Source organism: Sciurus vulgaris (genome assembly GCF_902686455.1).
Source record: "Sciurus vulgaris genome assembly, chromosome: 9".
NCBI lineage: Eukaryota > Metazoa > Chordata > Mammalia > Rodentia > Sciuridae > Sciurus > Sciurus vulgaris.
The window spans coordinates 64,966,225-64,993,080 of record NC_136469.1 but is presented as its reverse complement, the minus strand read 5'-3'; the positions used below and the strand labels follow the sequence as shown (position 1 = coordinate 64,993,080).

Below are 26,856 nucleotides of genomic sequence, written 5' to 3'. Positions count from 1 at the left end.
ATGAAATCTGTTTATTGCAGCTAAAAGATGGTGGCAAGGCCTCCCAGGCAAATGTAAGAATAGGTGATGTGGTCCTCAGCATTGATGGAATAAGCGCCCATGGAATGACTCATCTGGAGGCCCAGAACAAGATTAAGGGTTGTACAGGCTCTTTGAATATGACTCTGCAAAGGTAAATTATTTTTTGTTTGGTTCTGAGAGAGAAAAAGATAATCAAGAATTTGTGTGTGTGTGTGTGAGTGTGTGTGTGTGTGTGTGTGTGTGTGTGTGTGTGTGTGTCTGACTCATGTTGTTATCTAAGAAGCAGTATCTGTTACCATTGTTTCAGGTAGATAAATAAAAAATGTAGTAACTCTTCAGTATGAGAATTGCTGAAAGCTATGGATTATTTCACATAAAGGCATGTATTTACATATTCATAAAAATTGTGTATATAGTTTATAGTTTCAGAGAATTCACATATTTTCTGAAATTTCTTAAGTGGAGTGAGGGCTAAGAATTCTTATTATAGCAAAGAAATTCTTTATCTTGATATTCTGAACAGTATATTAGAGGGTATTCTCAGAAGTACCACACACTAACTGCACCACGGGAGCTCTTTAGAGGTTATTTTATAGTGCAACTTTTCTTAGTTTATCCTTTTCCCATTTGTTTCTTCCTGAATACAATTTTTTCTTTTTCTTTGTTTTGTACTGAGAATTGAACCCAGAAATGCTGTATTGCTGAGATACATCCCCACCCTTTTTAATCTTTATTTTTTAAAATTTAGTTTTTCCTCACATTTTTTATTGGTACATTATAATTGTACATGCTGATATCAGGGCTTTGTTGTTACATATTCATACCTGCACACAATACACAATATAATTTGGTAGATATTACTTCCCAGCATTTTCCCCCGCTTTAAATTTTTTATTTTGAGACAGTTCCTTATGGCCTTGCTAAGTTGCTGAGGGTGGCCTCAAACTTTTAATCCTCCTTCCTCAGCCTCCTTAGTTGCTGGGATTACAGGTATACAACACCCTACCTGGCCAAAAATTTTTTTTTTTTTTTTTTTTTTTTTTTTTGCAGTACTGGGGATCAAACTCAGGGCCTTGTCCTTGCGATGCTAGCACTCTACCAGCTGAGCTATCTCCCCAGCCCCCCAAATAATTTTTACATACTTATTTGAAGGTTGGACTTTTTAAATGTATTATTTTTTACATTGTTTTAGAATCAATTATAAAATAGTCATCTTATTGATTATATTAGGTATTAGAACATCCCAACATTAGGCCTGCATTGAAATCATCTGTAGTCTGTGTTAAAATTACTGATTCCTGTGCTGAATCAGAATTTCTGAAGGTAAGCACCAGGAATTACATTTACATTCTATTTGATGATAATGGATTATAAAGTTAGAATCATTGCAATGTCTTTGGCTGAGTTTAAAGGAAGAAAGTAAGAGAATGGAGAGAGGGTGATTGACTAGTAACTCAGAATCTTACGTTTATAAGAATGGAAGCTTGGTCATGGTTGGGGAGGGTTTTAAACAAGTCTTGTTTTTGTTGATACAGAAGATGTACTATATTCTGTCTAATTTGGAAAACACATCAATACCCTCCCCCAGACATCTTACAGTCTTCCACAAATTACCATGCATATCGTGAACCATTAAAAGGGTGATGCTTTCCCATTATATTTGGTTATGGATTTTTTTGTTGTTGTTGTTTTTGGAGCCTTTTGTGGGACTAGAGTTCTGTGGAATGCACTTTGGAAATGCTTTCTTTTCTGTTCTTTGCTACTGCTATCCTAGGTGTCCTAGGGATTACTATTTAAAGGATTTATACAGAGTAAATTATATTTGCTTGTCTGGATGAGTGCCAATTTAAAATTGAATAGGAAATTTTTTTTACATTTTGACTTTGACTTCGATCTACTTTGATGTATTGTGACTTTCTAAGCAGTTCTTTCTTTGTGGTCCTTTTTTTTTTGTGTGTTTTGTTTTGTTTTTTTGGAGGAAATTTATTCCAGTCAAATTGCTGAATTGATGGCTATGTGTATTTTAAATTTTGCGGAGTATCAGCTATGCATTTTAATAATGAAAAAGTAACCAATGAGAAAAATACTGTATTGTTAAAATTGTTTCATTATCATCCTTCTGTTCTATATATTGAGATGGGTAACATAAAAGTTGTTGTTACTAATTAAATGAAGGTGTTCATTTTTATTTATAGGCATTTGTACCAAGTGTGAATCTTGAAAGGGAACCAAGAACATAAGAAACTTAACGTATCTGAGTTGTCTCAAAAATAAAACAAATACAAATGATGATGGGCTGTTTCTCACATTCTAAAATTCCAAGTGTTTATAATGGTATAAGCTATTTTCCTGGGCTGTGTATCATTTTTTTCATATTAGTCTGCTTGTTTTCACATTGTGCTTCTTATTTTATAACCCAGGACCTAGTATCTTATTTTCTATTGAAAACACTCTTGGCCTCATAAGAATAGATGAAAACCAGATGTTACCCTGTTTTTATGCATTTCCAACTTAAGCAGTCTGCTACTGACTCTAATAAAGATTCTTTTAAGCTGCTTAAGTACAAAATCTAACAAATCAACTTACAAAACCAACTTGTTACAAACATTTGGTAATTCTACATAATCTTATCTTCATTTTTCTAAATATAGATATTCAGGGACCTGAATAGGGAGAATTTTAAAGTCCTGTACTCATTGTAATTCTCTTCATGTTTTTGAACATTTCATGAAAGTAAAATCAGCCTTTTTCAATGTTATATTTAGAAAAATTCATGGTATATCATTGACAATATTAACTGAAGAAAGTTTGCTTTTTAAGGAAAAAATACAACTTTAAAGAGTTATATGTGATTCCTTTCTATACCAAGGCCATACTTTCCTTAAATTCTTTCCATTTCTATAGCAAATATTTCTGAATTTGAGCAGCATCTTTAAATGGCCTCCAGTTACTCTTTTATTACACCTCTCACCAATCAGACTGCTCCAAATTCTCCTTCCAAGCTGAATTACCTAGTACAGTACTTTCTCTGTGCAACTCATTACTTTATAAATATAATTTTCCTCATGAATATGTAGTGTCTCCATGACAGACTTGTCTGACTCTAGTTTCCCTAAAGGCGGAACCAGAGATGGGTGTTCCTCTGCAAGTGATATATTAAGCATCTCCTTTCAAATGTTGCTTGTAAGGGAGTGAGTGAAGAAGGACTGGGGAGCAGAGGAAACTGAGATGAACAAAGATGTGACATTTGACAAATCAAATTTCCTCTTTTGATCCTCCAGGAAACTTGGGAACAAAACTGCATCATAGAGTTTTTCTTGCTTTGAAGCAAAGGAACTGGGTTATTTACCCCTCCCTTGCCTTGTGTTTGTTAGTTCTTGACTACCAGCTGCCTGGTAAAGCAAGAGGGCGGGCGGGGAGCACGCGGGAACGCACGCTCGCTCGCTCGCTCATGAATGCAAGGCAGCCTGCACTGCAGTAGGACATGGTTTCTGTTGCTTCTACAGAAAGTTTGTGGTATGGACCTTTAGCAGCAAAGCAAGAATCACAAGGGGCATGAGGATACCAAATACACAGAAAGGTTCCCGAGGATCCAGGCTGAGCACCAACAGTGTGCACTATGAGAGTCTATCCAGATCTAAATACTGTACTCAGAAGATGATGTTCTTTGCCTGGGTATTATGGTGCATGTATCTTTTCCCAGAAACTTGGAGGCTGAAGCAGAAGAATTGCAAGTTCAAGGACAACCTTGACAACTTAATGAGACCCTGTCTCATGATTTAAAAAATGAAAGGGGCTGAGGGTATAGTTCAGTGACAAAGTATCAATGCTATCAGGTTCAATCCCAGTACCACAAAAAAATAAAATATAAAATTATGTTCTCTGTAACCTAATCCTACTCAGGGCACCCTCTCTACGTCACTGCTAATCCTTGTCAAATATCCTCCATTCCTTTTAGGATGTTTCTTAGCATCTCTCACATGCCTTTATGGCCTTTTGTGAAATTTGCTTCATCTGCAATGCCTACCACCTGTTCACTGCCCTTATGTGCCTTCATATCCACAAAACCTTTATTTACCCTTGTCTTCTGCCTAGTCTTTCCTACTGCTGCAGCTCACTCATGTTTTACCTCTCAGAATTTATATGAGACAGTTTATGCCATTCATTTCAATATTTAATTATACAATAAGTATAATCAGGAATAACAAGACTGATTCTTTGAGTCATGTATCAATAAACATAACTGGTTAATAGTCATACCCACTGCTATCTATATTATTAACTAATTACTTAATTAGTCTTGTTTCTCCAAATAGGCTCCTTGAAAGCAAAACCCATGATTTTGCACATTTTTATTTAGCAACATCTTGGATAGTTTTGTGTTTTTGATATCTTCTGAATAATTATTTTTACATAACCAGCATTATTTGCCAATCATGGAATTATTTATTTCACAAATATTTATTGAACTTTCAGTATGTTCCTGGTATTATTATAGGTGCTAGGAACATAAGACTGAACAAAAAAGACAAAAATCCCTGCCATCTTAATACTGAAATTTTGTGGGCAGACAAGGCAATACACAGTAAAGGAGAATGTGTTATATATAATGTGGTATGTATTACTGGGAAACATAAAGCATGTAAGGGAGACAAGGAGTACAGAGTTAGAGAACTGCAATTTGAAGTGGAGTGGTAAAGAATGTCACAGTGAGGTTGTTGGCTATCTGGGACCTGAGTGTGCCAGACAGAGCAGCAAGCCAGTGCAGTGGCCTTTGGAGCAGAGTGAGTGGATAGAGACTGGTAAAAGGTGAGGTCAGACAGGTAGCATGAAAAGGGTAGAGGTGGAATAGAATGTGTCATTGCAAGGTTTCCAATATAAGTCTGTCAGAAAACTTCGGAAAGTTACAACTTCTTGGCCAGAGTTAAAACAAGATTTGGGAGAAAATTGACTTCATCATTAGAAATGGAGGCCAGAAGAAGGAGCCGACCAACCCCATCCCCAGTTTATTAGCAAATGCACTACCTTTTTCATCTAAAACTGTAGAAACACTCGATGATAACTGAGTCTGGTGGTGTGCACCTGTAGTCTCAGCTGCTCAGGAGACTGAGGCAAGAGGATCACAAATTTGAGGTCAGCCTCAGCAACCAAGCAAGCCCTGTCTCAAAATAAAAAGGGCTGGGGAATGTAGCTCAGTGGTAGAGCATCCCTAGATTTAATCAATATCCAGTACCTAAATAAATAAATAGAAAGAAAGAAAGAAAAGGAACACCTGATTATTAAAACTATTAGCAAATTCTATTTTTGGCCCAAGAATTCAAGAGAGAAAACCCTTTTGTTTTTAAAATGAAAATTACCAACCATTTTGTTTTATGAATTTTTTTATTAAATAATTTTATTATATATCCATTTTTCTTTAAAAAGAATATTTTCAAAAGAATTTGATTTCATTTTTAGTGTCAAACCTCAATATCCTAAAATAGGATTTAGGTAAGAAAAAAATTTTTAAAAATTTGCTAGTTTTATAACTATTATTTATATCTAGTCCAATTTGGGTACATATGTCCTTCTAAGATATGCTAAAAATAAGACTTATTCACTATATACTGAGTGTCTAATGTAAATAGAGCTATGGGAGACTTTAATTTGTATTTTATCCTTGAAAAGGATAAGAATTTCTCCTCCTGCAACTGGAACTAATTCTACAAGAACTAAAACTGGACTGTTTGAAAAATTCTATTAATATTATTTTTCCTCTTGGAGAAATTGGGCAAATAGCAGTGTGCTTATTTTTAAATATCAAATCCATTTTGTCTATGATTTTTGACTTAAGTCAAAATGGATCATTTTTAAAATTACATTATTTCAACTAATAAAAGAATATTATATTCAAAAGCTTTGATGTATAATAACTATTAAATATACTAGAATTGGCTTCTGTGAATAAGATTTTTAACTACTTCATTTACTTAATAATCCTCTGCATAAAACAGATAAACTTGCTGCTAACTTACTGTATGACTTGGGGAAACCACTAAACTTCTTGGCCTTAATTTCTTGTCTATAAAATGAGTGATTTCTAAATTCCCTTTTTGCAGTAAAAATCCTGATTCTTGTTCTGGTTTTTCAACTGTAAATGAATAAGTTCCTTAGAACTTTCTGTTAGATCAAACCAACTTAGTTTGCTTATTTTGGCTGAGAGAATCAGGAAATTAGACTTTTTTCATTGGTGATATCTTAAACTGTGCCAGGTTAGCACAGTGACTTGTACACTACTCTGCAGACTTTAAGGTGAAAGGTAGGTCAGATAGATGTTCAAATAGCATTTAATCATCAGAAAATACCATGTACTCTTATCCTTATTTTATATTCTTATATTCTGTTGGAATCGCAGAGAACATACATACAGCTTTTCAAATCTTTCATATTTTTTACATTATTCATAGTGGCATATCTGTGGATTCTTTTTTTGTTTTGTTTTTATTTTTGTTCTTCAGACTTCATTTAGTCTGAAACTTGTTATGATTGGAAATAAAAGATCTAGAAGGGTTGAGTTTTGAAAAATATTGATGTACTTACTTTCTGCATCCTCATTCTTCATTGTTCAAACAACAAAAAATTGTCAGAAATCCAATAATTACTGCTTATGAATGACAGATTGGAATAATTTAATAGGCACATTGAGTAACAAGAAAAAAGAAAAAGTAGTCATCGTACCAGACTGAAGCTATTAGCCGTCTTTTGTTTCATTCTAACGGATTGCTTAATGTCCTATTACTGTTAGCTTTATGGGTTCAACTGTTTTACTTTCACTAATAGCATAGAGGCAGGATTTTAGAATTATTTTTTTAAATCCTGAAGTTTTCACTTTCTGGCTTATTTCAGTTCATATGAATTAAAAGACACTTATTTGGATTCTCTTTTTAATAACTGGAATTGTATATCATCTTTTTTTTGGTACTGGGGATTGCACTCAGGGGCACTCAACCACTGAACCACATCCTCAGCCAGCCCTATTTTGTATTTTATATAGAGATAGGGTCTCACTGAGTTGGTTAGTGCCTCACAGTTGCTGAGGCTGGCTTTGAACTTCAGATCATTCTGCCTCAGCTTCCATGCACCACCATGCCTGTCCATGTACACCATCCTTTTAAAGTTACTTTTATCTCTTTGGTATTTCACATGCTTTTCTAATGTCTGTTCTGTGATTTGGATTTTACTTTGTTTTGCTGCTTGTTGATTTTGGTTTTGGTTTTGGTTTCTAATTCTTAGTTTGGAGGATGGCTGCCTTTCAGAAGTACTGAGTCTGATTGTCTCCCCCACTTCCCACATCATTGAAATTAAAAGTGCTGCTTAGGAGAGGGGACAAGGACAAGCGTCTGTGATATATGTTTTGTGCATGACTTTTCATTTATGTCATTTAATCCTTCTATCAATCCACTGAGGAAGGATTTAGCATACCCATTTTTCAGATAAGTACATAATAGTTTATAGGGAGTTTATGTGATTTGCCTAACAAAGTCAGGTATTTCAAAGTCTGTGCCTTCTTTACTTTCTGTGCTGTACCAAAGGCCTTAGTGACAAGATTCCTGTTGTATATAAGACAGGCTAAGTAGCACCATAGGCATAACTGATTCCTCTACTTGTAGGCACCAGCACTTCCGTTAAAAAATTCCGTTTTAGTTTTACTCACATTTATCAGTATTTTATAATAATAATTATGTTGAATTATTTTGTGTTCTTAAAAAGACCTAAATGTTAGAATGAAAGGAAAAGGGGGAAAAAGGGTTAAATAGGTTTGTGGGTTATTAGATAGGAGCGAATGTTCACTTGATTATTGACTTGTATTTATGGTTGGCCCATTCTAAATCAGAATGTAACTTATTTTTCTTTCCTAAGTTTATAAGCCTGTTGACTATATTTTCTAATTTATATTATATTAAAGTTTAAAGATCCCCCCCCACCCCCTGCTTTTTGGTAGTAGTTCTGTTTTTTGTTTTTTGTTTGTTTTCGTAGTACTAGGGCTTAAAAATCACACATGCAGGCAAGCACTCTACCACTGAGCTACAGCCCTAACTCAAAGACTTAGTTCTTTAAGTAGGCTTCTTTGTATCCTTTGAGTACCTAAGGATTCAAGAATTTTAAAAATGTATGTCTTTAAGGACTGTTTGCACATGGACACTGAAAAATAGTAATTGTCAACAAAAAGTCTATAGATGAAAAGTGTTTATATGTTACTTTTTTCTTCAATAGGGATAAAGACAATTGAAATAGATTTGAAGAATCAAGGAAGTTTATCTTTCTTGAATAGACTGTGGTAGTTTGACAGTAAGCAGATGTGGTGAACATGGGTTACTCAAGGTCTATTTTGAATTTTGAAAATGCTATACTTTGAACTCAACATCTTGAAAATGTAGTTATTTTTTAGAATGTAAAAATCTTATGAAGAAAAAATCTATTTCAAATCTATAAGCCTTAGGGGGGAAAATTCTAGGAAATGATAGTTTTAAAGGCCTGGTTAATTTCAACTACTATAAAGTTTTTCTGCATTATACCTAAAGTAGTCCTTGTGAGAGAAAATTTTAACATGTAGAATTCTTTGTAGGGGGAATTTTAAAAGGGTATAAAATAGAGATATAGAATAAAGTGAATGGTAAGAACTTTGGCTTTGAAATTAGGCAAATTTAGTGCACATCCTGGATACATCACTTCTTAGCTGTGTGCCCTTAGGCAAGTTATATAACTGAGTTTCTGTTCTTCATTTATAAATGGGCATAGTCTTACCTGCCTTGTCAGGCCATTGTAGTAAATGAAATAGCATTGTAAAGAACCTAAAACTTGATACAGAGAAATTTTCTTCCTTTCTTTTCTCCTCAATTGATAAGTATTAAAATGGTATCTATCATATAATAAAATTACTTCTGGGAGATAATATTTATTTTATTTCTTAGCAACAAAAGTGGGTGTGACTGGAGGAAAATAGGGAGAAAGTGAGAAAGGGAAGTCAGGTTGTTATCCAAAGAAGAAAGATGCAAGTGCTAGAAGAAAGGATTCTTGAGTCCAGTAAGTGGGTTTTGGTCATAAAATTGTAATTAAAGCTTTTTTAAACACTGTAATGGATACAAATATTATGCTTACTGCTAACTACTGCGTTGGTTCAGAATTATTGTCTTAAGCAGTAATTTATGGCCCATCTGGCAGGGAAAATAATATTGCAAAGAGAAACCAGTACACACCTAAGTTTTGTTTATTCTGCTAACTCCTCTTGTTCTCATTAGAGGAATGGTACAGTTGTAATTCTCTTTTACTGCTGGTTAAGTCAGAAAGACAAACATCCTCTCATCCAAATTCATGAATAATTCCTTTAAGGTAATTTTCTGAGTAACATTAAAGTCCAGTAAAATTTCTAACTTTCAAACTATGTTTTTATTATACTCTCAGAATACCTTTCTTTCATCAACACTGTCATTATTTACTTAGGTATAGTTAAAATCTCATAATATTCCTCAAAAAAATTGTATATTTTCTTAAGAGTTACCTTATGACTAGTAGTTTAGGGGGAGATAAAGAGAGTGATTTATAATCTTTGCCTTTAGGGAATTTATAATCTCTTCATTAAGATAAGAGACAGAATGTGTCACAGGGGTTTGAAGGAGGGCAGAATCCATTCAAATGGGAAGGTTGCCTGTGGTTGCTAAAACGTGAGCCAGGCTTTGAAGGTTGAAGAGAATCCTGCAGAGGGAGGGAAGCAGAGGTGGGGATTAAATCCCCACAAGTTAGATGAATGAATGTGTTACTCCAACTGGAAATAGATACAAATGAAAGGAAAGAGGGATTAGAACACTGCTTTGTAGGGTCTAAGGTATTCAAAGTTTTGATCTTTTGTGACTTGGATAATATTTAGTGAGACAACCTGGAAGAAGGTAGAGAGACCAGAGGCAGAGAAAACTATGTAGGCAAGAATTGCATTTACCTGAGTGAGGACTTAAAGTAAAAACAGAGGAGAAATGAGAAAATTAAAACTTATGAACAATAATTCTAAAAGCTGCAATCATGGTCTGGATATGAGGAATTGGGAGAATCAGATCTGTCTCAGGATTTTAGCCTCCTTGGGCCCAGGCTAGGTGTTCTGCTCCTTTCACCTTCCTCTGCTCTTTTGCTCACTGTGGTCTGGTTTCTGCTCCATCACGTTACTAAAACTGCTTCTCACTTGAATGTCTCACAGATCCCTCTAGCCAGAATGGTCAAAAAGAACTCCACTCCTTGTCTCACAAATTTACATCTCCTGCTCCTGCACTTACCTTGGCAAAAGGCCCAGCCACCCCATTACCCAGATCAAAAAGATTCATTCCTTGCCTGAACCTCCCACATTCAACTATAATCACCTGATAATTAGCCTCTGTATATGTCTCAAAATAGATTGCCTTGAATAGAGTAGAATAAACTAGCTCAGCATCACAGTGTGGTGGTGGAGAGAGGCTCAGCTCCTAGTCTCAATACTGACATCTTACACAAGATTCATTTGTTGGTAAATACAAATAAATGCTTGCTGTCCTTGCTATGCTAATTACTAGACAGAAAGGGAGTCCTTATACCTGATCTTGGGGAATTCATGGGATGAGGTACTGGTTTCTAACCTTATATAAGGACCTTCCTTTTTTTAATAAAACATTCATGGACAACCCTTCTCTTTCCATATTAAGATGATAATTGCATTTTTAAAAACTGCAGATTTTATAATTTTTTATTGCAGTTTTAAATGAAGATGTAAGTTTTCTATAGTTATGCCCAAGAATCTACAAACATCTACATGATTTAAGCAGAATTTATTAATGGATCACTTGCAAGAAGAAAATGGTATGCTAGTTCTCCAGATGCTTCAGCATGTGTCAGATTGGGAACCACTGGCCAAAAAATATTTCCAACCTTCTGAACGTAGACAGACAGGAAAGCAGAGGAGATACAGCAAAAGGGTGGGAAGAAAGATACAAACAGAAAGACACAGACCACAGGACAATTGAGGATGTAGAATAACTTGGATCTCCTGGCAGCAACTGCTTATTGGAAAGGAGGAAGATTCCACAACTTTAGATTCCACCAAATTAACCTAATCTGTATTAATGTTTTAAAATGAAAACAGAGGATAAAATGAGAAGTAAACAATACCTGTTCACATGAAAAGGGAAATCTAAATAAGATGTAGCATGCTTACAAAGTGTTAAGGTCACACTCAGCTCTTCAAGAACAGAAACTACATGTTTATTACATACTCAGTGCATATTTATTGCCTTGAGTTGTAGAAAATATCATTTATTAAAGTAATTTTTTTCTTCTTTTGCCTGATAAGTTTAGAAATCAAGCATGAAAAGATATTAGTGAGATAAAGAGTAGCAGTCTGTAATTAATGGCGGCAGTGTCCTTAGAGTTCCAAATAAACATTTTTGTACATAGTTTAAGGGCTTTCGAAAGGATTGAAATTCAGGTCATTCCCAACTGTTTCCCAGTGGCTGCTGTAGCTATTATTGTCTCAAAGACTGAAATAGCTTAGGCTTTATGTGAGTTGAAAAGTAAATGAGAGTGATTGACTGTGTAAAACACATATGTGGCAGACTATTTATAGTTAAACTTTTTGTTTAATGTACTTACCATTTTCAAAATCAAAAATCAGCCTTATAAATAAGTTTCTAAATGTTCCTAGCCCCTCCTAATAATTTTCTTTTACTCATCATGATCTCTACTAAGTCTTTGAAATTGAAATACCTATGAAAAAGTCTTATATTTGTGTGCATGCATGTATGAATTTTAATTTCTCAGTACAGAGTTCATTCTTTCATTACAATAAAAGCCCATAGTTGATAGTCTTGAATTAATATACCTCTCTCTCACTCCTCTGCCTTTATCTTGGCTGTTTTTGCTCAAGTTTGTAACATTGTTTTCCTGTGTAATTCATCCTATTACAGTGAATGTGAGGGACTTTCCAGAGAGTCTTTTGTTTTACTGGAATTATGTTATATAGACTTAGGCTTTGAAAGAATGAATACTGTCCCAAATGTTTGTATTATTGTGAGAATATTTTGATTACTGAATTATTCTCAAAATTAAGAATATTTTTATTTTTGAAAGATAAGCTAGTTGACTGCCTCTTTCAAAGTAGAATTTAAATTTTCTTAACTTACTAAAAAATAGAATAGTATCTCTTTTCTAGATTTCAAAGCTTCTGTAATGTTTGTGTAGATATTATTTTCTAATGAGAAGCCTCTTCATTACAGTGTGTTGTTTGTCTCCAAGACAACAAAGTGAATTATGTGTGTTTCTCTAGTGGAAATTTTCTGTGATGTTGTTATGTTTGCATGTAATTTCTCGTGTTATATTTGCAGTTTAAATTATTTTAGAATTATGCAGGAAATTTTTCCTTTTTATTCATTTGAAAAGGCTTATATTTATTGTAACAAGATTCTTGTTTTCAAGAACTTTACCTATTAGTTTTTCTTCTGAAATATGAAAAAAGTGTTAAGGTTGTTAGGGAAGCAATTTCAATATTGTTTCTTAGTACACCATAGGAATTTAGTGAGGAAAGCATACTAAAGAAAAAGAAACTTCCACTTTAAATTCTTCTTCTTAACAAGTCACTGAGCTAGCATCTTAATATCTTCCAGCCATTTAATCTTAATGGCAGTGTCTTGTGGCGGGGATCATCAACCTACTTTATAAGGATTTAACTAAATACTGTAGTCACACAGCTTAGAAGTAAATAAACTAGAATTCAATCTCTGGTCTATTTCCTTCTTAATGTAATGTTTTTTCTATGTCATCACACTGTCTCTTTAAAACATAGAAGTTATGAGATATTTGTTACTGCATAGTCACAATAAATGCTTCCTGTCTAAAAGTTTATTTTGTTCTTCCAAATACACTACAGTAAACAGTTTTGCCATTAAATGTATTTAATGGGAGCAGAGAAAAAATCAACTATGGAAACATTTATTTGATATTCCAGTCATTTCAATTCCATGAGCAATACTAGCAAGGAGACAGTGTTCTTAAAAAAATTTTTGCTTGATTAGAAGCTCAGAAAATGTTCCAGTAGCAGTAGTACTTCCTTCATTCCCCTAGCACTCTGACATATATATTGTCTGAATGAGTTGAAGCAGCTTTAATACTGTCTTCATATATGAAACAGTTTTTTAGTTGAATGAAAGTATGTGACTAAGTTTGAATCTAAGAAGTCTGTTCTGTATACTGACAGCACTTCACAGTTTTTGAAGTACCACCAGCCATCTGCCAGTAGAGCCCTAGTCCACCAACTCCATTTGTCTCTATTTATATTTGAAAAAAAAATTTTTGGCCTGTGACAACTCTGTCACAGTAGTGACCCTGGAATTGGAATTATGCAGTGGAGGAGGAAAGGAAGAACAGACAGGCATTAGCCTATGATCTTAACCTTCCCACCCTGCATGCCTGTTGTCCTTGTTCTGCTCTGTTGCTTTCTCCATCTGTTTTGCGGTTCACTTTCAGTGTTCTTTTAGCTCTCTCATCAGTATTTATGCTGGGAATGGGAAATTCTGGATATGGTAGTAAATTGGTTTATAGAAACTACCATAGCTGTTAAGAAACCAACATGTTTCCCATTTTCTCTAACCTCTCCTCCCACTTTGAGTTGCTCATTTTCCTGAATTTCTTTCTTTCTTTGGAGCCACAAACTCCCTTCACTTGATTCTAAGGTGCTAAAATATCCTCCTCTATCTGTATAATTATCTAGAATTTGAATAAACCAGATACAATTGAAATGCAGAAATTGGAAAAGTATTTATGTAACTTCACTGGAAATAGAGACCTTAAAAACACTGAGTGCTGCCCTTTCTGTGTGGGTTTGGGTGAATGATGATGTCAGAAAGGAGCAGAGGAGCATTGTTCTGTTGTCTCATGTTCGAGGTCCTGAAAAGAAAGAATTTATTAGACTAGGGACAGTGATAAAGTTTACTGGGATCCTTAAGAAGACAGATACCTAGTTCAGAGAAATTCTGTGATTAAAATACAAGCCAAGATTAACTTAATACAATTATTACTTGGTTTCCCCAGAAATTAAATGAGATAGACTGGAGGTTGGGATCAAGCATAAATTAGGAAAAGAAGCTTGGGAGGGTTATAAGGATCAAAGTATTGGGCTGGGGATGTAGCTCAGGTGGTAGAGTGCTTGCCTTACAAGCACAAGGCCCTGGGTTCAATCCCCAGCACTGCAAAAAACAAAACAAAACAAAACACACACACAAGAAAAACGCAGTATTATGTGAATGAATGACAAGATGAAGTGAGTTTCTTGTGACTTACACTTTGTGTATAAGTGTCATATCAATCATACCTTCATATATTCCTTTGTAGTGTAAAAAAATGCATATGCTTTAGGCAGGCAGCTGAACTTGATGACATGAAAGGAATGGAATAACGAGGGAAGATTAGGATCAGAGTCTGTGAAGTATACACCCTCTTTTCTTTCCTCAATCTATTTTTCTTCTTCAGCATTTATTCAATTACAGTGATATACTTGTCCCTTTGCTAGTATCAGGGAATAAATAGATAAATAAATGTATCTCTTCATTCAAGCAGTTCATAATGGGAAGAAACCGATGTCAAACTGACAGTTTTTATAGTACATATCAGTGATTTTAAGAAAGTGGATTATCCACAGGTGGTAGCCAGAGCAGAGGAAGGACTTTGAAGGAATCAAAGATGTCCCAGTAGGTAATGCATGAGTTGGAGCTTGAATATATATAGGGGCTTGAGAAGTGATGATAGTAGGAGGAAAGAGAGTGTTTTCTACAGAGCTGATAGTGTAAGCAAAGCTGTGCTCAGTTCTGAGGACTACTAATATAGTTCATTATGGCTGAAATGCTGTTTTTGAGGGGATGGGTGGAGTGGGAGATGAGTAAAGGGTTGGGAGGGTTCAGATTTGAAAAGATTTTGGCTAACATAAGTAAAATTTTGAATTTTATTTCTTAGTTAATGGGAAACTGTTGAGTTTTTTAAAATAATAATACAATAATAAGAGATTTAATAATGATAATTGTATGTTAAGCAGATACTATGTGTCAGATTCTTCTAAATGCTTTATATATAACCTATTAAGCTTTTCAAGAACTGTATGAGATATAGATGATGTTATTATTTTCTTATTAAAGATGAGGAAAGCGAAGGGACCAATACCTAACTAATTTGCCTGAAGTCTCACAGCCAGGATTAAAAGCACAGGTTGGAGAGGAAAAAGAGGGGTTAGGAGCCTCTTTCACAAGTGTAGGCGGGAACTACTGAAGGCCTGGGCTGGGAGAGACTTGGGGTGGAGGAGTGAATGTTCTTCTGATGGAGGGAGCTGAAAGTTCCAAACTGGTTGAGTAACTTTCTGTTGAGCAACTGTGCAGATCCAGGTCCTTTTGCCTCCTTTCTGTAGCTTATCTCTCATTTAAAACTCTGTTCCATTCCTTTTGTTTAGGTTTTTTTTCCCCCTCGTCTCTCCTCCTATCAGTGATACTTACTTATTCATTTAACAAATATTCGTCAGGTTTTTATTGGTATGGGTCTATGTTAATTGCTTTGTAGTTACAGAAAGGAAAAAAAAAAAGGTTCCTGCTTTTCAGGAGCATTTTGATGTTGTATGACTGGTAGGGTAAGTACAAAACCTGTACACGATCAGTGTGCAAGAGGTCATTAGAATGATACAATCTTCTGGGAGAGACATGTGTTATTTGCCTGTATAATTCATCTCCCCTTTGTATTTTGAAAAATATTTGAGATAAAACTGGGCTTGTGAGGTCTCCACCTCTGTGGTTTCTCAAAGGTTATAGTTGGCCTCTGATACCATTAATATCCTCTCTTTATGAGTATAGAATACTTCATATCCCTAATATACACCCCTCCCCAATTTCCCAACATTTTTGACCTTTGGAGGGGGCAAAAAACTCATCCATGTAGAACTTCATTCTCATCTGCCAGTGGACTTATGTTCCTTAAGGGCAAAAGGTCATTGGTCTTATTTTCAGTGGTATGTTGACATTATCCTGCAGTTACATATGCTATGTGCTAGAATATTTGCTGAACTAAGCATTGCATCCAAGGGTGAAATTGTCCTAAATGTGCCTTTATTGAGAATTAGGAAATCAAAGAAAAGAAATGAATGAAACTAGTGAGCATAAGCTTGAGAGTGAAGTGTAGTCTCTGATGAACAAGGAGAATTCTGTGGGGCAGGCCCTTGTGCCTTTTCCCTCTAAAGGAGCCAGAACTTAACATACTCATTTTTAGAAGATGGTTATATACCCAATCCCTTGTTTAGTCCAGTATCAGTTGAGGAGTGAGACATTCTTTCTCCTCTCTACTGCTACTGTTTATTGTCACAACAGGTCTTCCATACCTTCTCTACCCACCTGTAGGGGGCCCATGGAGCATACAGCTTCAGTCTTCTAGATCAGCTAGAAGCTGATTGGTTTTCACTTGACCTTCACCTAGTCACATACCAATGGGTGGAATGAACTTTCCCTTAGAAGGGTCAGTCTCCAAGTTCTACTTTGTCACCTTCTGTCTTTGGTTGTGGCAGGTGCCCTGGACAGGGGAAAGGCCTGCTGTTCTCTCTCTCTTCTAGTTCATGAATGTGAACCCTCTTCACATTCATCCTTAGAGCATTTCCAGGTCTGTACTCAACACAGCTGAATATGTTCATTTTGAAAACTCTTTGTAGGAGTAGAAGTGAATTACAAGTAGCAGGCATTTTTTCTCTCTCTCTCTTCCTGTTTCTTTCTTTCTTTTTTAAACCTATGCTTTCTATAAATGAATGGAATAAGGGGAATGGAAATTTAAAACAAGAGGCCTCTCTCTTTGCTCCAATGTAAATCAAAAGCCCTGCATTTGGGAACTTAGGGGAGCTTGAATTTACTAAAGGGTTGACATTTACTTCTTGTCTACTAGTGTTTAGTAGGCTATGACCCAGCAGAGAAGAAAATTTCATGAAACATCTTATGTTTAAGGTGAGAGGAGGTTTAGGTTCCTGCCTGGTCTGTTGACTTCATGGACTGCTTGAGTGGGCTCACAAGTCTCTGGGTTAGAAGAAATCATTGTGCTTTAATGTACTGCTATACTGACGCAGTATTTCATTTGTTGGGATGTGAGTCTTTTTTCTTTATTAGTGTAAATTTTTGTAAAGCCAACTATTGCCAGTCATCTCTAATCCTTTTATTCCATCTATTTGGTAGGCTAGCAGTGAACGGTTCTTTGTATACTATAAGGTGTCTTTGTAAATCGACCTTTGGCATAAATTAGTAAAATAAATGAAATATCATTAAAAGAGAATTTTATTTTGTCTTTCCTAAAAGCAAAGCTTATACAATTGCTAATATAAAAAATATTTCCTGGGGTGCCAAGTATATTTTTTGTAACTTATTTCACAATGAAGAGAATAAGATGTAACATTTTCCTCTCTGAGAAAATATAAATGCAGACTCCATTTGCACACAATAACTGCTCCTGGTAGATGTTCATTCATTAATAGTAATCACTAGTATATATTGCATAATTATATCTCAAGAGGCTTCACATGTACTGTTTCATCAAATCTTGTCAACACCCTTTTTTGGGCAATAGATTAGTTTCTTATGACTGCCATGTAAATTTCCACAAGTGGAGAGATCTGAAATAGCAGTAACATTTCTGTCCTTTGGTTTTGGTGGGTATTTTTTTCTTTCCTTTTTTTTTTTTTTTTTTTCTTCTTTCTTTTTTGTAATGGGGATTGAACTCAGAGGTGCTTTACCACTGAGTTACATCCCTAGTTCTTTTTATTTTTTATTTTGAGACACAATATCACTTAGTTGTTGAGGCTGAGCTTTTGATCCTCCTGCTGCAGCTTCCTGAGTTCCTGAGATTACAGGCATGTACCACTCTGTGCCTGGCTCTCTCTTAGTTTTAGAAGCCAGAAGTTTGAAATCAAGTTGCTGGCAGGGCTGTTTTTCCTCTGGCAGAATCCTTCCTTCTTCCAGTGACTATTGGCACTCCTTTTTTTTTTTTTTTAATGTTATCTTTTTATGTTTCAAATTGACAAAAGCTTTTATATCATATGTGATACGATGTTTTGACATACATATACATTGTGGGATAGTGAGATCAAGCTAATTAATATACACATTATTTCACACATTTTTTTTTTGTGGTGTGAACATTTAAAATTTACTTTCTTAGCAGTTTTTGAGAAGACATCATTAACCACAATCACCATGCTCTACAATTGATTGCTATATTCTTTATTATTTTCAAGAATATGATACCTTGTTATCAACTATAATCACCATGTTACACAATAGATCTTTTGGACTTATTGCCCCTAACTGCAATTTTATATCCTTGGACCAATGTCTCCTAACCCTCTACACTGCCCCTGCCCATGCCTCTGCCAACCATTTTTCTGCTTTGTAGTCCATTGAGTTCAGTGTTTTTAGATTCCACATTTAAGTGAGAACATGTGATAGTTATCTTTCATTCTCAGTCTTTTTACCCCCATTTTACAGGGAGACATTGAGTAAGTGATGAATCTGGCATCAGCCCTGCATCATGACTAGAAGGTGTGCCTCTCCACTACCACACTGTGATGCTTGCTAATTTGTTCTACTCTTACTTGTAGATGTTCTGTTTGGGGGCACATCCAATATTATTTCTATATGATATCTAGTTCTTTATTTAATTAAGGATACATTTTTAGCTTGTCAGCTTTTGCTTCTGGTAGAATGACTTCTGTTTGGGGAAGTACATGCATAAGATTTATTGATGAATTTCTTAATAACAAAGACAGGTGTCACCTTACCATGTTAACTCCAGCAGAAAAAAGGTAGCTCACTACTTAAACAACATAGACTTGTTTTTCTGGTTTAGTGAGACTAATCAGAAACATCAGACTTCTAATCCTGACTTCATCACTTACTGGCTATGAGCAAGTTGTTTCAGTTCTTCAAACTTTAGTTTATTTACCCATAAGATAGGAATCCCTCTTTTGTGGTTAGTTGAGTTTAAAAAGTAAAGCTTGAGCATTTGATGAGTAGTTTGCCTAAATTAAGCGTGTGAATATTTTTAAAACTATAATTCTAATGTCTATGAATTTCTTTAGGCTCATTTAAATGCCTCTAAACTAGTAATAAAGGTTACACTTTCTAAATAATTCTTTACACGTGATGGAGCTTACTGTTTAAAATTTTTAAATTGTAATAACATCAGCATCTTTCCTGAACCATGCACATATATGGTATCTTTTTAGCAGCCCCAATAATATTTGCCTATTTGTGGTATTTCCCTTAACACGTATTGGTTTTATTGTTTGTGTATGTTCTTACTCAAAAGGGCAGAAAAGACTATTCCTCTTACCCAGTGCCTGACACATACCAAAAAGGGGAAAATTACAAGAAAGAATGTTAATCAGGTCACATCATTGAGCTGTTATACTTTTGGCATTTTGTGAATGATAGCGCCTTCTTAAGAAGATATTATTGTTAAGGTTGGAAGTTTTTTTTTCTTTTTTAAGAGCACTGTGTTCCAATTTTGAGTAATATTTTCTCAACAGGAAACATAACCATCTTTCTTTTTTATTGCCATTTTTAGTAGATGTTTGTTGAGAATGATGTCTGTAGAAAATGACACATTCTGGATAAAATGAAGTGGCGTCATCTAGTTGTTAGTACTTATTCTTTTTGTTTTTCAATTCTGTAAGCCATTTGATCATGATGGTCAGATATATTTTTTCTCTATTTTTTTAATTAAAGGACTGACTTTGTTTTCAATATACTCTATCATCCTACCAAATTACTGATAACAGCAATATCAAAAAACATTTCTTAGAAAAACATTTTTTGGAATATATCTTATTTCTTGGCATCTGATAATCACAACTTAGTCTTAATTAATCTGTCTTAAATGGAACTATAGATCATATAAAGCAAAATCCTGTGAAGTCGCAAGTTCATTTAAGTAGTATTTATGCATATTAGCTTTCTACTTTTGTATAGGTGATACAAATGATGGATCCAAAATTGTTTTGACATTAGTATTTGTAAACTTGCTTCAGGAAGAATGTATTCTCATAGAATTGAATGTAGTGATGGACTTTTAAAATATTCTGACCCAATTGATGTCACTATCATTGCTGTTCCTATTAATTTCCTCCTGGAGTAGAAAATGTTTTGTTTCCTGCCACAGGCCATTTAAATATCACCTCCTCCACCATCTGTATACTCACAGCTATGCTTCTGCTCCAAGCAAAATACAGAATAGTTTTAAACTGGAAGTAGTGATGGAAAAGAAGATAAACTTTACCTGGAGAAGTGTGTATGTTTCTCTCTGTACATTGACTTTTATAATTGATATCAAACAAAAGCTTTTGGCCAATCTTTGGAATTTACTTTGAAGAGATTTCAGGCAGGTTCTCTTTAATTTCACTCTACTCTTTAGGGAAGAACATTAATGTGATACAATTGTTTATCTGATATTAAGTATACACTGAAGTTGCTATCATCAGTAAAACATGTTTTAAAACAGATGTAAGTATTTATGATTTACAACAGCCCATCTGTAGTTTGAGGCAATTTTTAAATTTAAAGCTAAATTTAATCCATAGTGAGAGATAAAAAAAAAAAAATCAAGGAAATTTAACTATTTTAATTTGGGGGGTGTAACACCATTTTTACTTATATTCAACTTTAGCAATCATTTTGGTCATACCTTTTTCTAGCCTCCCTATTCAGTGGATTTAAAGTATTGGAAACTTGTGGGTTATAATCTGGTTATGTGAATTAGCATTTATTTGTTAATGATCTTAGAATTTAAGGGGGAAAAACATTTTTCTCAAGTTTGTGGTAAAACTCCAGTTATTCCAAAAATCTTAGGGCACAGATAATTCTGAAAAATTGAATTTGCTAGATAAATTGACACCAAGTACCTCAAGTTTTAAAAAGGTTTACTGTAAGATTTTCAAAAAAGTTTTTCAAAAATTATTTTTGAGTTTTAGTTTCCTGTTGCTGCTGTAACGATTTTTCTCAAACTTAGTGATGGGAAAACATCCCTCACATTTTATTATTTTATAGTCTTGAAGATCAGAAGTCTAAAATGAATTTCACTGAGCTACAATTATGGGATTAGCAGGACTGTCTTCCTTCCAGGGGTTTATATGGAAGAACCTGCTCTCTTACTTTTCTGTTTTGTACACGCTGCCTACATTCCTTGGATTACATGTTTTTCTCTTTTCAAAGTGGCATTGGCAAAGTTGCCTGTCTTGAATGGCATCATTTTAATACTGTCTCCCCTCTCTTCTATATTTAAGGACCCTTGTAATTACATTGTGCCCACTAGATAATCCAGGACAGTCTCCCCAGATTTGCATCTTTAACTCCATCTGGTACCCTAATCCCCCTTTGCTGACACTAACATATTCATAAATTCTGAGCTTTAGGAATATCTTTAGAAGGTCATATTTTGTCTGCCCACACTTTGCCTTCTTAAAGTTAAATTATGCATCCTGAATTGACTATAATTATGTAGATTACATGAGATAGGAGATCTGACAGATTCTTTTTTTTTTTTTTTTTAAATCACCATCTATTGTCCAGAGTGAAATTGAGTCCCTTCCACTTCCTTCAGGTTGTTTGGTTGTCCTCCATGTGGCCTGCTAGTATTTTATGTAGGCAACTGCATTTATACAAACACATAGAGATTTTCAAGGGCTATTATTAGGACAACCCTTCTCACTCCTGAGAAGTGCAATGCTATTAAGTAATATTTTGGTTATTTACTCTATCATCAAATAAAAGATCTGTGTCTATTCTTATGTATCATCACTTCTTTCACCATTATTATAGCTGATATGTCTCATTATTGAGGGCACCAGTGTTTTGACACTTTATGATGTTCATGGGATTCTGGTTTTGCTGTGTTTGTCTTGCTGCCTGGTATATCCTTTTTTCTTCCATATTGTAGAGCACTTTTTTCTTCTTTTTTTTAAAATGAAGAAGTGGAAACTTGGGTAACATGTACAGAGTTACTCATCAGTAGCTGATAAAGGATTTGAACCCAGGTTGCTTAATCCAGGAAAGCCCATGTATACCCTTCACTGAATCCCCATCCAACATTCAATCCAAAGACCTTACTTTTTAAATCTGTTTATCATGACATCTTTATAAAGAGATCTTTGCAGCTAGAAGAAAAATCCTTATTTTGTACATAAACTTATTTGCTGGCAGGAAGGTAAGAATAAGATGGAATGATACTTTCACTTTGCCTTACCCAGTTAGAGGACTACTATAGGGAATTGGATGGATATTATCTATGTTTTAGTAGATTGAGTAGATGTAGCTCATATGCATCTAAATTTTAGTTGAGGAGGAGATAAGGAATTGGAGGGGACTGTTCTCGTGACATTTTTCTAAGGGAAGTTAAGAGAGGAAATAAAAGGGTGAACCAAAAGACATCAGATACAAAATGCCTGTTTACTCCCTGGGAGTGACTCGCATGATTCTGCTTTAAAAACATGTTAGGAATTCATCTAATCTTCTTCAGGGCACACCCTTTTCCCTCTAAGCCCAGTACAGTTCACAGATAAATTGGTCTTTTTTGGTTCTCCACTTTTATTCTGCATTTACCATGCCAGTGATGACTTGGTGTCCTGTGGCTGACCAGACTTCCTATTTTGTCTCAATTTCTTTCTTAAATAAATAAGTATCAAATGTTTTACCTAATCTTAAGCTTTCCATTGCCTTGGCAATGTTTCTCTGAGTTGAGAAAGCTATGCAAGTTTCCAAGTACCTACATAATGATAGTTATCTTGTCCTTTCATGTGTTCCTTTAATGAGTTACTCTTCTTAGTTTCTTACATTCTTGGTTCCCATAAGAAATTATTTGCAGAAAACATCAGTTTTGTGTGTATTTCTCTTGGCCCTAAAATTTAGGACATTATATGCAGTATGAAAAGTTAATTGACCCTCATTTGCATGCCAGCACTCTGGAACAACATAATGCCCACAAGCTTCATATTCTTATAAACAGTGAGAAGGAGCTGTACAGAGTACATGATTAGTTGCTGAATGATCTCCATGCTCTTTTTTTTCTCTATCTTAATACATGTATTTTTATTCTCCTGTTCCTGAGTGCCTATTTGTATGCGTTCTCAGAAAAGGCCTTTGATGGACATGACATCTACAGGACACATTCCTTTCTTAGTTTGAAGAATGGACACATCCTTTGACCTACCAATTTCATTTCTAGAGCTCTATCTCATAGATATTCTCACACATGTATGAAATAACACATGCTTAAAGTAAATCTAAAGCATTAAGAGTAATTAAATGTTCATCAATAGGAGACTCTACATATATTTTGGTTCACCTGTATAATGGACTATATGAATCTTATTTTTTAAATGAGCAGGTTTTTATTACTGTTATAGAAAGATCCTCAAGATGACCTGAAATTTAAAAAAATCTAATAAAGCAAAGACATCTTTGCTGTCAGTATACATAGTTATAGGTAGATATCGGAGTGCTCTTTGGATAAGTATTGTCTGTGTTCTATTGACATTGTTTCTCTTGGTCTCTTTTTTCACTGCTGGTAGAACATATTACCATCTGGTATTATTTCATTTCTTTTTAGACCTCTTTTTATCTTATCACCTGTTACTTATTGGTGTTGTATAGAGCCTCTAAATCCCTGTGGAGTGCCTCTCTCTTTTGGCTTAGGGAACTGTACATTGACCCACAGTCGTATTTATTTGCTCCTATTGTAAGAAGTTTACTTATTCTTTATTATTAAAGTAGGGATTTTCCCCAACTACTTTACTCATTCATTCTTAAATATTTGTTAAGCATCTCTGGTGCAGGTACTTTAGAACTTCTAGGAAAACTGAGTTCAGAAAATTGTAGCATGGCATGTTAAAAAATCTTGGAGGCCTGGTAAGGTCTTGTACATATCACATTCTTGTGTCTTTTGTAATGCTTCAGTAAAATGACAGTTATACCAGTATCTCATATTTGTTAATGATTTGCAGAATATGAAACTTTTATTTGATATGCTCCCTTGAGGGTCAGTGGTATAGCATCTAGGATACACACATATTAATTGTATGGGAATTTTATAATAGTATAATATTATATAATTAATAATATAGTGAAATTTCCATCTGTATACATTACTGCACAATTCAAAGTATTCATCAGACACCACAATTTGACATAGGCTTTGAAAACTTGACTTTCCATAAATGTCTAGTTTAGAACTCTAAAAATTTGGAATTCTAAAATTCTAATTTTGAAATTCTTTAGTGTCTATCAGAAATTCTCTGTAGTTGAGGGACAAAAGGGACTAGTTCTGATATTTGCAAATAATGATGTCTTTATTTCTCTTACTAAAAATAATCAATCACGGTATTTTGGTCTCTTCTTTCGGTCCAAAGTGTATAACTGCTCTTGGAAATAGACTCTACCTGGGATTTAGGTCCTGTGGGAATAAAATTAATTACACAAAGAACTAAAAGAACAGGAAATTATGAACAAACAAAACAGAATAAAGCTTGAATTTAGCCTACCAATTTGAAAATTCAAATGTGAAAGTACAAAAGCCCAAGGAAAGTTTAAAAATTTTTGAAGATGAGGTAAGAGGATTGTACTATCATATGTCAGAATGTAAAGCTAAGGATACTGTGAAACAGTATGTGACTACAGAGTCATTTAATGCTTATGTTAGAAAAGATAATTTTCAACTCAGTTTTCTAACTAGTCCGGCTCTACCTCAATTAAATCTACAATTTTATTCAGTGGAGCTATTTATTAACATCTTTAAAGCTTATTGTATACCTGTTCTGTGTCACTAATACTACCAAGTACTTAGGACAGGAAAAGTAGAGGTCTGAAAACTATTAGATTTATTCACTGCATAGTCTCCCCATTCCATACTCCATTTAAATTACTTGTGCAAACCACAAGAATTGAATCCCAATTAGATAATTTGTATTTCATGTATGTATAATATGTCAAAATACACTCTACTGTCATGTATACCCAAAAAAGCCAAGAAAAAAAAAAAAAGTGATAAACATCTTGAGGGAGCATCTGTCAGCTCATGTTTGAAAAGAAACCCATGAAGCAGAAGCCTGTTTACTATGAGTTTTCTTGTGTGCATTAACAGATGTTTTTTTTAGTTTTAATAGTCTTTGTGACCATACTGTTCTTTCAGGTCTGTTGTTATATATTCAAGTAGAATGAATCAGTACTTATTGATCAGATTCAAGTTAATTTCCCTTTTTTTCTCAATATATTCATCCAACCATCAAAAAAATTACTTTTGCAGAAGTTGGACCCTAATGAATTTAAAAATGTACAGTAAATGAAAAGGTATCCCTTAGTTTCCCCAAAATCAAGACCTTGAAACTTTACTGAGCTTAAAAACTTGAAGCAGATTACTAGATTCCATCCCCAGAGATTCTAGAATCAAGTCTGTCTGCTACACAGCCCAATATTTAATCCCTGTCACATAATACTTGTTCATTTTGTCTCCTTGAAATAAGTGTTAAGACCCTTGAAAGGATTAATTTTTTAAATTGGTACGTATTAATTATCCAGAATAGTGAGTTTCATTATGGCATGTTCATACATGCATACAGCATAATTTGTTCAGTTTCACTTTCCAATATTTCCCCTCACCCTTCCCTCCTCCTGGTCCCAGTGTTCTCCAGAGGATTCATTTCTTACCCAGCTATGTGATGTTTCTTACAATAACCATGACAAGAGTCTTGAAACACAAATGATGCTAAAATATACATAGACATGGGAATTCAATCAGGTCAACATAATGGTTGCCTAAGCAGCCACTTTGCCCAGTTTATGACTCTTAAAGGAAAAAGTGATAACAACTGAGGTCAGCTCAGAAAGAAAAGTCTTCCAGTACAGCTGAGCCTAAATTGTTCTCTAGGAGGAAATAGAGTGGAAGAAGCTTCCTTCCTTTCTTCTTTAGGAAATACGTTATTCATCTCTACAGAAGAACTGACTGACATTCTTTCCCTATGAACTGATTATTTCTTTTTGTGTTAAATAGGCAGAGATTTAATAAATAAAGTTTGTTTAATAAATAAATAAATTGTTTAATAAATAAAGTTTGTTTATGAGAACATAGAAATTTTGACTCTGTCTAAAGATTTTGAAATTTAATCTCTATTCTCAGTAGGTACCTAATGCCTCACAAGCAATTCTGCAGCTGAGATGACCTGTGGATATGTACACATTTTTATTACTTCAGTTCTAAAACAGACACTTTGATGACTCTTTTTAAATGTATCATTGCAGTTAACTATTTTCAGAGTCTGAGGAACTTAATCTCCTAGAATATGTTATATATTGCATTTACTGACAACTGTTCCTTGACAATGTAATATATACTTAATTTAAAAATATCCATAAGTTGTCATGTCAAGTGCTGAAAGATTTGTTTAAAGAAATGTGGCAACATTCTTGTGGTTGGAAAAAATGAGGGGAAATGAAAGTATTGGTTAAAGCTGTTTTTAAATCTTGTATTATGAAATGGATTTAGGGTCTTGTTAACATAAAAATGAAGTAGATGAAATTCTAACTCATCTTGTTGGTTTATATTTAAGAGCCCTGAAGAGAGATATTAGAGTTAACTTCTTATTATGCATTGTGTGAACTATTGAATGCAAATAGATAATAAAAATCTCTTAAATATAGCAAAGTCCCAGTATAGGTTAAAATTGAATTTTAGTAAGTACTTTTTTATATGAACATAAAGCCAGAATAAGATATTTTCCATAAGAGAGAATATAAG

At 34.4% G+C, this 26,856-nt stretch overlaps 1 protein-coding gene and 1 long non-coding RNA gene across 22 annotated transcripts in view; one reads left to right on the top strand and one right to left on the bottom strand.

The window, feature by feature from the left end:
• Positions 1–26,856, top strand: part of PDLIM5 (PDZ and LIM domain 5) — a 225,055-nt gene that overhangs the window by 84,061 nt on the left and 114,138 nt on the right. For all 21 annotated transcript variants that reach the window (XM_079154759.1, XM_079154748.1, XM_079154752.1 and 18 more), the window contains exon 3: positions 21–172. In XM_079154759.1, coding sequence (XP_079010885.1) covers positions 21–172 — 152 coding nt within the window. The remainder of the gene's footprint in view (positions 1–20; positions 173–26,856) is intronic.
• Positions 17,246–26,856, bottom strand: part of LOC306670175 — a 165,812-nt gene continuing 156,201 nt past the window's right edge. The window contains exon 2 of the long non-coding RNA XR_013766340.1: positions 17,246–22,870. This is a non-coding gene — a long non-coding RNA (uncharacterized lncRNA). The remainder of the gene's footprint in view (positions 22,871–26,856) is intronic.